At 37.2% G+C, this 12,739-nt stretch overlaps 2 protein-coding genes across 2 annotated transcripts; both read left to right on the top strand.

Annotated features, from left to right (window-relative positions):
* The first annotated feature begins 431 nt into the window (after positions 1 to 431).
* LOC138615179 (myosin-7-like) lies at positions 432 to 2,084 on the top strand. Its single transcript, XM_069688804.1, has 4 exons — positions 432 to 596; positions 934 to 1,038; positions 1,684 to 1,779; positions 1,932 to 2,084. The coding sequence occupies exons 1-4, from the start codon at positions 432 to 434 to the stop codon at positions 2,067 to 2,069; spliced, it is 504 nt and encodes a 167-aa protein (XP_069544905.1). The 3' UTR covers positions 2,070 to 2,084.
* Positions 2,085 to 9,255: 7,171 nt separating this feature from the next.
* LOC138615178 (myosin heavy chain, fast skeletal muscle-like) lies at positions 9,256 to 12,734 on the top strand (the record flags this gene model as incomplete). Its single annotated transcript, XM_069688803.1, has 10 exons — positions 9,256 to 9,464; positions 9,854 to 9,997; positions 10,089 to 10,245; positions 10,848 to 10,875; positions 11,090 to 11,204; positions 11,331 to 11,423; positions 11,510 to 11,573; positions 11,681 to 11,779; positions 11,901 to 12,004; positions 12,699 to 12,734. Coding segments are annotated over exons 1-10 (1,041 nt in total), but the record flags the coding sequence as incomplete, so codon positions are not given.
* Between the last annotated feature and the right edge of the window lie 5 nt (positions 12,735 to 12,739).

Below are 12,739 nucleotides of genomic sequence, written 5' to 3'. Positions count from 1 at the left end.
TCTAACCTGGATTTTACATTTTTAAATAAAGGAAAGCGAAATGAAATTGACGACTAATGACCTGGCTAATACAGTTTCACACGGTCCTTCAGTTGAGAATCACAGCTGGGAAAAAGATGAATTTTTGTTTAAAAATTCATTTTTCAATTTTGTTTTTATTTATTTTAACATTAAACAGTAACAACCTGTTACTTAAAAACGTGTTATCAGGAAATGACAAAACAAAGATATGTGTGTGACAAAAAATAATGACCTTGAATGGGTATTGTCATCCTGCTCTTAACTCATATTTGCAACTGAACGCAGTTATTGTATTGATTATATTGTATTGATCTACACTTTAGTTCAACTCACAGCCTATATGTTAGGCCTTATTTTCTTTAATAGTTTGCCTTATGGGCCTTTCTAAACTATTACCTGTATAGGCTGCAATGATGGCTGAAGAGCTAAAGAAGGAGCAGGACACATGCGCTCATTTGGAGAGGATGAAGAAGAACCTGGAGGTGACAGTGAAGGATCTGCAGCACCGTCTGGATGAGGCTGAGAATCTGGCCATGAAGGGAGGCAAGAAGCAACTCCAGAAACTGGAGGCTCGAGTATGTTTACTACATAATAATTGTTTTTTGTTTTATTTTAGCTTTGCATTTCTGTACTTTGAATATGATTTTAGCGCCTTCATGTTTAACTTTAATAAAGGATGCATAGATTGCAGCCCTTTTTTACATACCCTGTGAGGACTAAGAGTTCTACTCTGTATGAATGTGGCAATCCTGAAATACATTTAAAAATTAAAGTCAGGTTTGTGCAGCTCTGTCGATTTAACAGGACTATTTTGTGCCGTAATAAATCTTTTTACCCAACAAGCTCATGATGCTCACATTATATTACTGCTGTGTCTGACCTCAAATAACATCTGGACTTCTTGTTGGAAAGGTCCGAGAGCTGGAGTCTGAGGTTGACGCCGAGCAGAGACGTGGCGCTGAAGCTGTGAAAGGTGTCCGCAAATACGAACGCAAAGTGAAGGAGCTGACCTATCAGGTACAGTAAAACAAAACAAATATTTTCCTAGTATGTCCTTAAATTTCCCTAATGTTCTTAAATTAAACTAAAATGTAATCAAACAGGGAAGCACGTTTTTTTTTTTAATCATACTGTTTTCTGAAGAAGTTCTTTAATTTGTGCTGTTAAAGACAAACTGGATGCAGAGTATGTTTTAATCCCCTAGATGGCATTAATCTCTATTTTATGTCTGGAGCTCCTATACACTGAAGTTGTTATAGAGACCATGACTAAAAATAAACACTGTCGTTGCAACTATAAATACATTCAGTTATGCGTTTATATTAGTTTGCTGCATGTGTGACATTAATAGAAATGGTGAACATATTTTCACCTTCAAAAACAAGAAAGCAGAGGAATGTACTCTTGAATGTACACTCAGAGACAGCTCGATTGACAGAGCTGCCGTTGTTTGTACTGCACTGGAGGATCCCCTAAAGACAGTGGAAGTGGAAGTATTCCGCAGCATTAATTCATATTTGCAGTATTTGCAGTATGTATCTTCACGGTGGAGTGTGTGTTATATGCTCTGAGGTGTTTTTTGAAGATTTTTATGAAACAAGAAGGGATGAAGGAGCTCCCTGTAGTGTAGATCTCAAACAGACGACTGTGTGCCGCACCTAGACTGACGAGGACAAGAAGAATATTGCCCGACTTCAAGATCTGGTGGACAAGCTGCAGCTGAAAGTGAAATCCTACAAGAGGCAGTCTGAGGAAGCTGTGAGTGTGAAATATTTGAGTCATGCAACACAAATAGGCGACACACCAGTAACACAGCATGATGCAGTCCGATTTAATTACTGACTGGTTTTCAGGTTATACAACTGGAGAGATAGTAAAAGACATAACAACCTTAACTTTGAAATTCACAGGAGGAGCAGGCCAACACTCACCTGTCCAGGTACAGGAAGGTGCAGCATGAAATGGAGGAAGCCCAGGAGCGAGCTGACATTGCTGAGTCCCAGGTCAACAAGCTGAGAGCCAAGAGCCGTGAAATTGTCAGGGTATGATCATTTCTAATCCTGTTTTATTCAGTAGTGATTCAAATTTTTGTCATAATAATGATGAACTTTGCAAAGTATACCGATCTCTTCACAAAATATTTTGATCAATAATTTGTGACTCTCTTTTGTGTTGATTTTAAGGTACAAAAGGCTGAGGAATAAACATCAGTCTGGAATAGACACAGTACAATAAGTCATACAATATAATCTTTTTGTCTGCTGTGTCAAGTGTGTCACAAGAAATAAACATACGAGCATTTAAACTTATTTTTTTCTACTTGTTTCATTTAATTCTTAACTCATTAATTCCAGAGTTAATTACGCACACAGATCACAAGTAACCAAGTTCCATTGTCAAGTGACAGTTTTTAAACAAAAATTAAAATATATATATATATATTTTTTTTATATACAGTGGTGTGAAAAAGTGTTTGCCACATTCCTGATTTCCAATTTTTTTGCATGTCTGTCACACTTAAATGTTTCAGATCATCAAACTAATTTAAATATTAGTCAAAGATAACACAAGTAAACACAAAATGCAGTTTTTAAATGAAGGTTTTTTTTATTATTAAGGGAGAAAAAAAAATCCAAACCCACATGGCCCTGTGTGAAAAAATGTTTGCCCCCTCCTGTTAAAACATAACATAACTGTGGTTTATCACACCTGAGTTCAATTTCTCTAGCCACACCCAGGCCTGATTACTGCCACACCTGTTCTCAATCAAGAAATCACTTAAATAGGACCTGCCTGAAGTGAAGTCGACCAAAAGATCCTCAAAAGCTAGACATCATGCCAAGATCCAAAGAAATTCAGGAACAAATGAGAAAGAAAGTAATTGAGATCTATCAGTCTGGAAAAGGTTGTAAAGCCATTTCTAAAGCTTTGGGACTCCAGCGAACCACAGTGAGAGCCATTATCCACAAATGGAGAAAACAATGGAACAGTGGTGAACCTTCCCTGGAGTGGCTGGCTGACCAAAATTACCCCAAGAGCGCAGCGATGACTCATCCAAGAGGTCACAAAAGACCCCACAACAACATCCAAAGAACTGCAGGCCTCACTTGCCTCAGTTAAGGTCAGTGTTCATGACTCCACCATAAGAAAGAGACTGGGCAAAAATGGCTGCATGGCAGAGTTCCAAGATCAAAACCACCGCTGAGCAAAAACAACATTAAGGCTTGTCTCATTTTTGCCAGAAAACATCTTGATGATCCCCAAGACTTTTGGGAAAATACTCTGTGGACTGACGAGACAAAAGTTGAACTTTTTGGAACGTGTGTGTCCCATTACATCTGGCGTAAAAGTAACACCGCATTTCAGAAAAAGAACATCATACCAACAGTAAAATATGGTGGTGGTAGTGTGATGGTCTGGGGCTGTTTTGCTGCTTCAGGACCTGGAAGACTTGCTGTGATAAATGGAACCATGAATTCTACTGTCTATCAAAAAATCCTGAAGGAGAATGTCCGGCCATCTGTTCGTGACCTCAAGCTGAAGCCAACTTGGGTTCTGCAGCAGGACAATGATCCAAAACACACCAGCAAGTCCACCTCTGAATGGCTGAAGAAAAACAAAATGAAGACTTTGGAGTGGCCTAGTCAAAGTCCTGACCTGAATCCTATTGAGATGCTGTGGCATGACTTTAAAAAGGCGGTTCGTGCTGGAAAACTCTCCAATGTGGCTGAATTACAACAACTCTGCAAAGATGAGTGGGCCAAAAGAAATCAGAAAGGGGGCAAACACTTTTTCACACCACTGTATAATATAATTTATATATAATAAAGGGAACATTATTATTTTAATAATAGTTTTGCTAAGTCTTCTCCCTGGCCCCCAGTTGGGGGCCTCTAGGACTTAAAGGGTTAATTGTATTAGAAGAACACATATTTACTAACTGTGAACTCCAACAAGTGTTGAGTTTTATGTCTAAATGTGAGACTGTGCAGCTTCATCTTTCAAAATAACCTGGTGGTCAACTGTGGCATGTTATCACATAAATGTCCTTCAGGTTAGAATAACTGCAAATCTTTGCCTTGAGGTGATAATGTTACAGTTATTGTGACCTTAAGGTTTTTTTTATGTGCTTCAAAACATATGTTGCACCGTGATGAAAATAGACCTACTAGTGACACACAATGAAAGTCTCCTCATGCTTAAGCACAAGCAGTAAGATGTTTGCTTGGTTCACTGTAGGTTGACAATCATTTGATATTAAATCATTGCCTATTCATATTTTTTTTTCTGGAAACACATGCAAGAAAGATTCATCTTTAGCATTTGCTTTTCACTGAATAGCCATTACTTAAATCAGGTATTCTGACTTAACTGTACTTTGTGTACAGTACATCACCAAGTAAACAGTGAGTAATTCCAGTACTTTTTTTTAATTTTGTTGCACTTGTAATTAAGATAAATTCAACCAAGATCAATAATCAGGTTTGACAAATTTAATTTAATTGGAACATACTGCAGATGTTGCAGATTTGACCTTATACAAGGATGCATCTTAGACATCTATATATATGTACTGTATCCTGTATAAACATGTCTTCTCCCAAGTCCTGTTTTCAAATGATCCTCTTTGGAAATGTTTTTTTTAAGAGTATGCACACAGACAAGGGAGGACATTAATCAGACCCATTGTTTATAAGGAAGAACTAGAAATGATTTAACTACTACATTTGCTTTGAGATAGACTTGAGCAATCTGAAAAAAAACAAACAAACAGGAAACTCTCAAATTGTTTAAGGTCATAGAGTGCATGTTGAGGTAGTTACCCCTTACATCTTGGCTCGTTTTAGATTGTGGGCCAATTCTACAAATCAGCGAGCAGGCCTTTTGCAGGAATATTGGATTTAAAGGATTTTTGCTGCAATGTGATGAAGTACTTAGTCTTGTATTTAAATTCTGTTTAGCCAAAAACATCTTTTCCTATCTCATTATGTCTTGGAAATAATTAGGCTTTCTGGAAATGGGCATTGCTAAAACTACTTATGCCAAGATAGAGGACTAATTATTGTCTAACACTGGTTTGAAAACTATTAAAATAATAAATTGGACAAAAGTGGTTTATTATTCTGTTTATGTTTAATTACTGGCCTTTAAAACGTGTGATTATTCAGATCGGCTCAGATGGATCAATTTCTGCGGCAGGAAGCTGTTACATTACAATATGACATACAGTACATAAACTGGATAGAGATTTATAAAAACTCAAAAAAATCTGTTAAATTGACAAAATCACCAGTGTTCTTATGTTTGAATTTTACATTTAAAATGGACCTAACATCTTATGTGAGTGACTTTCATCATAGTGGAGACTTTCCAAGAACACAGAAGAGGACGTGATCATTTTATATCAAAGGTTGTTCCACAATAAGACTTGAGGTAGGAAAAAATGGCTGAGCTCTGAGAGCATTGCTGAGGAGACAGCTATATTTGTGTTTCTTCCAAATAAGCCCACCCGGGAGCATAAGAGATCAAGTATCACATTTTTATTGAATATATTGGCCTATTTTGTCGGGTGTGAAGTCCTCAGTATTTAGCTCATAATACCCTCTCCTCTTCTTTGACAGCTCAGTGACCTCTTTCCACAAGGAAAGAATGCAAACAACTACACATCATGTAACATGATCCCCACTTGTCACGCATAGAGAACAGACACTTGACTTCAGGGAAGGTCAAGCTGCAAGGCTGGTCTTGTCTTCAGTTCATCTGTTAGGACACACATAGCAGAACAAGACCATTTAAAGAAAGGATTTAAAAATACATCTGCACCCTGGAGACAACACAAGGTCCTGTCTCGGAGACCCTTGAAACAAAATTCTAATCACCTGTTCATTGCAGATTCCACATTGGACAATGGCGAGTTTACTGTCCCACAGACAAATAAACCAAGACACTTTATGAAGCACAATGTTTAAAAGCTTCATAAACTACCAGCCGTGTCCTGTTAGACACCAGAATAGGTGATTTACTGTGGTATTAAAGGTTCCACCTGTCGGACACTTGACAGACTTATCAACAGCAATGGGTTGACCTAAAGATAATGCTGTCCTTGTCTTTAAACGTTTGACTTTCAGCAGCACAGAAGGTCAGCTTCTAAACACCCCTGCTGATTGATTACAGTCTCAAAAATGCAGCAATGCAATCTGATAGAGGAAAATATGAATAGTGAAAGTCAGTTAAAAATTATTTCATTCAAAAGATAAAGATGGTCTAAAGTGAAAATGGGTGTCGAAAATAGGATAGGATAAAGTAAGTTAGGGTAAAGAAAAGGGTTAAAAATGTCTCAACTACATGTTTTATTAATAGTATAATTGGTTATGTGTGCAAATCTGGGGGGCATTACAGTTATTGGCACCACTGAATTGACCAATATAGTTGTTTATTGTTCGGTTTGAGCCATTTTTGTTGAACAGATGAAGCTCTAAACTGTTCCTGCTAAATGAACAGACGTAATTAACAAAACTTTTTGACAAGAAATCAAATAAGCATGCTTTAGAGACATTCTCCGTTGAAAATCATGTTTCCAGCTTTGTATTTTACCTTTATTTTGCCATAGTTTTCTCACCTTAAAGCCATAATCAGCTATCTTAACGTCAGCCCAACTATGAAAAACTAAGACATTAGATCACCCTCAGAGGGATTTTTAAATACAAACAGCAGAGAACAGTTAGATTAAATGTTACGTTCACTTTTCCCATCTGAATAAAAGTTTTCCAGTTCTTTAAAAGTTTTGTTTACATGAGTAATGGTTGTAAACAACCACTGGTGTTAGACAGGCCTGTATTTTTAATCCATTGAGAAACTCATTGCAGATTTTACATCAACTGCAAACTGGGAGCTTGTGAAAATAAATCAATTCAGTCAAAACTGTATTCAAATAGTCTCTTTTTAAGACCCTTTTCAAGTTTGCTGTAGACCTGGAAGTACAGAATATCAGATTTCAAGTTAGTCTCTAGAAAGCTGAAGCCCTTTGACCTCCAGCCACACATCCCTTTCAAGGGGGGACATGTCTGTCATCAGTCTGAGCTCTAGGATTAGTGTCACACCATCATCAGTGGCAACAAAAATATGACATCTGAGCTTTTGGATCACTCAATATTTTGAATTCTTTAGTTTCATAGGAGTGGTGTGAACTTTTATACTCCAACAGGGTTGTTAAAGCGTGAAACCAGGCCTCAGACTTTGTTTTAGGACTGTTAGTAGGGGATTAATAGAAACCTGACCCTGTTTCCTCTCCAGACAACTCCCGTGCAAGTCATTTATACCAATATCAGTTGTCCAGAAAATGTAAAAATTACAACAACTGTTTTAACCTGTAATTTGATATGACCAGATCACTGATCGCCACCTTTTAAAGTTAATTACTTGTTAAAGCGACTTGGACTTGTTGGAAAGCTATACGTACAAAAATAGAAGGAGGACCCCCACAATTAACACTTGTCTCTTCCTTGCTGCAGTTTAATCAGTGGAGCCTAATTTATCCTGCAGCAATTGCTAACATTTTTCAGGATCACGTCATTAGCCAAAAAGAGGACTGCTTGTCTTGGTCAAGTTTAAATTATACCAGACAATCAAAAAATTTAAAACTTTCAATACCATTCTCGACTGCTTAAATCTTCCATATTTTCACTGTCAAATAGTACCACAACATGAAATAACAGAATATAATGAACATTGTCCAACTTACAGACATTTGGGAACACTTCAAGTTCCTTGTTTAGCATGTATTAGCAGTATACAAATGTTTAATTAATAGTTTATAACATACTATAATGATGTTGTTAAAGTTGTTAAAGTTGTGAAGTGTTTATTAATACAGTATGTCATTAATTGATTTGAGGACTTATTTTGTGTAATTACAACTGTGTTTTATTACATTACTCTTCATTATCTGTTTAGACATCAGCATCCACTTGTTGGTGCCCACATGAGTTAATTATTGAAATATGCTTTCATTATTTTAATTAATTAGACACTTTAAACAACAAAATTTGTCTTTTGATCACATCAACCCATATAAAGGCCCTGTGCCAAGATGTCCACCCTTGGTGTTTATAATGAGATAATTAGACACTTTGATGGGCATTATTATCATTCAAAGATGGTTAGTAAATCTTTTGAGGTTTCAATGGCATAAAATGAAAAATCACTGTGAAGAATTTCTTGTTACAGATTTTGGGTAAAAAAAAAAAAAAAATTTAAACTATTTTGCAAAATTATGGTCAAATTTAGAGATTTGGCGACATTTCAATTTGCAACAGATGTTTTGATCAGATTTGGAAACACACCCAAAGTGTTTTGTGAGGGACTTTAAAGTCAGCCAACATTTGTTTGACATTTGTTTTACTGCATACATATTTCTTGGACAGAGGAAATTAAAGTGCTATAAATATGATTATTGTTCTACTTTCTACTGTCCTTTCTCCCCTACAGAAAATAAACCTAATTAAGTTCGGGATTTCATAAAACACAGACCTCAGCACGTGTTTCTGCTATCATGAGTTATCGTCGGTTTCACAAGTTCCTAGATTAGCAACTGATAGGCCCAATTCTGCTCCTTTGTCATAGGGAAGATTTGAAAGGCTTCTGCAACAGAATACCAGTGACATTTGAGAGCTTCTCCACAGCTAAACTGAGAGCCTCCGCAATGCCATGGTGCATTAGAAGATTATCATACAGACCAGAACAATGTCTGAACCTCAGGAACCGATACGCTTGCCAGAACAATATTTACACAAGGTTAAAAAATGCTACATTGTTAGTGTCTTGCTTTATTTATACACTTTTAACATCTACCTCCAGTTTAACAGCGTCTGATGTGTGGCACCGTTAGTCATCCAGTAAAATTGTTTACAATAGAATAAATGTGCGCTGTGCTCTTTCTCTCCAGCTACTACAGCGCCTTAGAAGGCCGTGGTTTCTATTTCAAACAAATAAATTACAATAATTAAAATTAAAATATTTTTAATGAATACCTGGGAAAACTACACTTACTGGTCATATAAATTTTAGTTTGTAAAACTCCGATAATTTGGTAATAACAGAAATAAGGAGAATCCACCAGAATCTGTCATTCAAAAATACAATCTTTGTAATGTTTCCCTTTTAAATTCTTATCATTGTCTAAAACGTCCCTCAGTACACAAGCAATTCTGTGTGTAAAGGTAACATGGCAGTAAAGAGTCATCATGGGGGATGCAGAAATGGAGTGTTTTGGCAAGGCGGCCATTTACCTGCGGAAGCCAGAGAGAGAACGGATTGAAGCTCAAAACACTCCCTTTGATGCCAAAACAGCCTATTTTGTGACTGAGCCCGCTGAAATGTACCTGAAGGGGAAACTTACTAAGAGAGAGGGCGGCAAAGCCACCGTGGACACTCTGTGTGGAAAGGTGAGTGATGCCACTTTTTCACAACTCATGTTATAATATACAGTACAGATGCACTGATCGTGACGTGCTCTCATTCAACGCTCAATGTAGCACTGTGTGATGGTCTCTGAAAAGTTTAAATTTTGTGATTAAAAGAAAACTATGGAGCAAAATTTGAGTTTAGAAGGGTTAAGAAATAAGTTGACAAAAAGTGAATGAATTCAGTGAATGTATTGTGTTGTTCAAAGCTATGCTCTTTCTCAGATTAGCCCTTAAAGGGAGAATTTAACTGATTTTGTATGCTTTTTAAACCTGCAGACTGTAGTATACTGTACATGATAATGAATTGTGATCACCTCAGTTTTTCCTTTCTTATCTAAGAGACTTGTATGTTTTATTCTTTGCATCAGACTATCACTGTGAAAGATGATGCAGTCTTCCCCATGAACCCTCCAAAGTACGATAAGATTGAGGACATGGCCATGATGACCCACCTCAGTGAGCCTACTGTGCTGTATAACCTCAAAGAGCGCTATGCAGCATGGATGATCTATGTGAGTTTGTCTTGATCATCCCATCAATAGATCAAAGTTACGATGACACAGGGAAGATATGTGTCATGAACGATCCTCTCTGTCTCCACAGACCTACTCAGGGCTGTTCTGCGTCACTGTGAACCCCTACAAGTGGCTCCCGGTGTATGATTCAGGGGTTGTCAATGGATACAGGGGCAAGAAGAGGATTGAGGCTCCACCCCATATCTTCTCCATCTCTGATAACGCCTATCAGTTCATGCTCCAAGGTAACTTGTTTGTTTAAATATAAATTTTTTTTTAAAAAAAACCTTTGCCCTATTGTTTAGTTAGTTTTAATTTAATTTAATTATTCTATTTTATTTTATTCTATTTTAATGTATATACTGTGCATTTTTAATTTTAATATTTGTTACTGTTATTTCATTGCTTTCCTGTATCTATAAATGCTGCTCTAGCAAAAAATGTCCCCTTGGGGATTAATAAAGTATCTATCTATCTATCTATCTATCTATCTATCTATCTATCTATCTATCTATCTATCTATCTATCTATCTATCTATCTATCTATCTATCTATCTATCTATCTATCTATCTATCTATCTATCTATCTATCTATCTATCTATCTATCTATCTATCTATCTATCTATCTATCTATCTATCTATCTATCTGTCATGTGGTAAACATGTTGTGAATGTCTTAGGGAGCCTACTGTGTTAAGTAGCAGCTAACCCTACCTACTTTTGACCTACACAGTGCTGATAGTAGTATAAGTATATATTCTTTGCATCTGTTAAAGTAAGTAATGGGCTCAAAGCAAAAACTTAGCAATTATGTAAATAATGTCAAAATGTGTTACTTTCTTACAGACCGTGAGAATCAGTCTATCCTCATCACGTAAGTTTGCCTCTAAAATACAAATGATTCATCAAACATAAGGTCAACCTGCAGTCAGTGTAACTGCATGTCAAAAACTAATTCATATAGAGTAATACTGACTGGGTAGTATGCACCACAGCACTAATCAGAACTGAGGTCTACTTCAGTGTTTGCTTAGCTTGCCTCAAACATGGTGGTTCTCGGGCTAATTAAGCTGTTTTTATGTCTCTAGTGGAGAATCTGGTGCAGGAAAGACTGTCAACACCAAACGTGTCATCCAGTACTTTGCGACAATCGCAGTGGCTGGAGGAAAGAAAGTTCCTGAGCCAGTTCATGGAAAAATGAAGGTAAATGAACACATACTGTATGTTCTGAGAGAAAAATGTCAGACAAGTTCACAGACAAATTGAACCTCTTACCTTCAGGTATTAAGCATTATTTTTTTCCCCCACTGGCTCGTTTTCGGAATTAAGGGGTCGCTGGAGGATCAAATCATTGCAGCCAACCCACTGCTGGAGGCTTACGGTAATGCCAAGACTGTGAGGAATGACAACTCATCCCGCTTTGTAAGTGTTTGTTGACCTGGTCTTTCAAAATAATATTTTAAAAAGCAGACAGTTATAATTCTAACCAGCATTCTTCTTTTAAATAGGGTAAATTCATCAGAATCCATTTTGGAACAACTGGAAAGCTGGCATCAGCGGACATTGAAACTTGTAAGGCTGAAAATGATACTGGAGATAGCTCAGTTTGTTTCTGTACCTTCAGCTTATAGGGCACCCACTGGTTTGTAACTCTCATGCCATTCTGCCTCGGTTTATAGATCTGCTGGAGAAGTCTCGCGTGACATTTCAGCTGTCTGCTGAGAGGAGCTACCACATCTTCTATCAACTCATGACAGGCCACAAACCCGAGCTACTAGGTTTGAGATTAATGAATAAGACTTTAATTCTGTCTGTTTTCAGACAGAAAGTTAACAACAATGCTTTACCAAATATATGGAATATATTCTGTGATATTTACATCTTTTTTGCTTTCTTCAGAGGCTCTCCTGATCACCACCAACCCTTACGACTACCACATGATTAGTCAGGGTGAAATCACTGTCAAGAGTATCAATGACATTGAAGAATTCATCGCCACTGATGTAAGAACAACTTCACTTTGATGACTGCATTTAAATAGACCTCTGTTCACTTTTATGACTATTGTTTATGATTACATAAGGGGTAATATTTAGTACCCCTACAAACCATCCTAATCCTATATCAATCTCATCTCTATGAGGCGCATCATTTTGAGATTTTTTTTTTTTTTAAGACTTTGTCAGTAAAAGGGTGATTCAACTCTCTTCATTTCTGAGGCTGTAATAATATTTATGGTTTTGTTGTATTGAATTGAGAGGGCGTATGGTGGTAATGTGATGCAGGGCTGTTGCCTCAAAGCAAGAAGGTTCTGGTTCCAAACTGGGGCCTTTCTGTTTGGTGTTTGCATGTTCTCCCTGTGCCTGCGTGGGGTTTCTCCGGCTTCCTCCCACAGTCCAAAGAATATCAAGGTTGATTAGTGTTTCTAAATTGGCTATAAGTGTGAATGTGAGAGTGAATGGTTGTCTGTCCCCGACTGGCACGCAGTGCAGGATGTACCCTGGTTTGGCCCCCGTGTCCCTGTTCTTTGAGGATTAGTTCTAAAATGTATTGGCAATTGGTGGATGCGAAGGTCAAATAGAACACACCATTCAGATTTGATCAATAATTCGCTTCTTTTCACTCACAAAGCAAAATTAACTGTATGTGGTCTGTGTTTTATATGTATTCATCTTTGAATTGTTCTTTTATTCACAGACTGCCATTGACATCCTGGGCTTCACTGCAGATGAGAAGGC

This window comes from Brachyistius frenatus, unplaced genomic scaffold (genome assembly GCF_029030835.1).
Source record: "Brachyistius frenatus isolate BFR_SWC_R1_liver_20210118 unplaced genomic scaffold, ASM2903083v1 Contig_751, whole genome shotgun sequence".
NCBI lineage: Eukaryota > Metazoa > Chordata > Actinopteri > Embiotocidae > Brachyistius > Brachyistius frenatus.
This window is presented reverse-complemented; position numbering and strand designations above follow the sequence as displayed.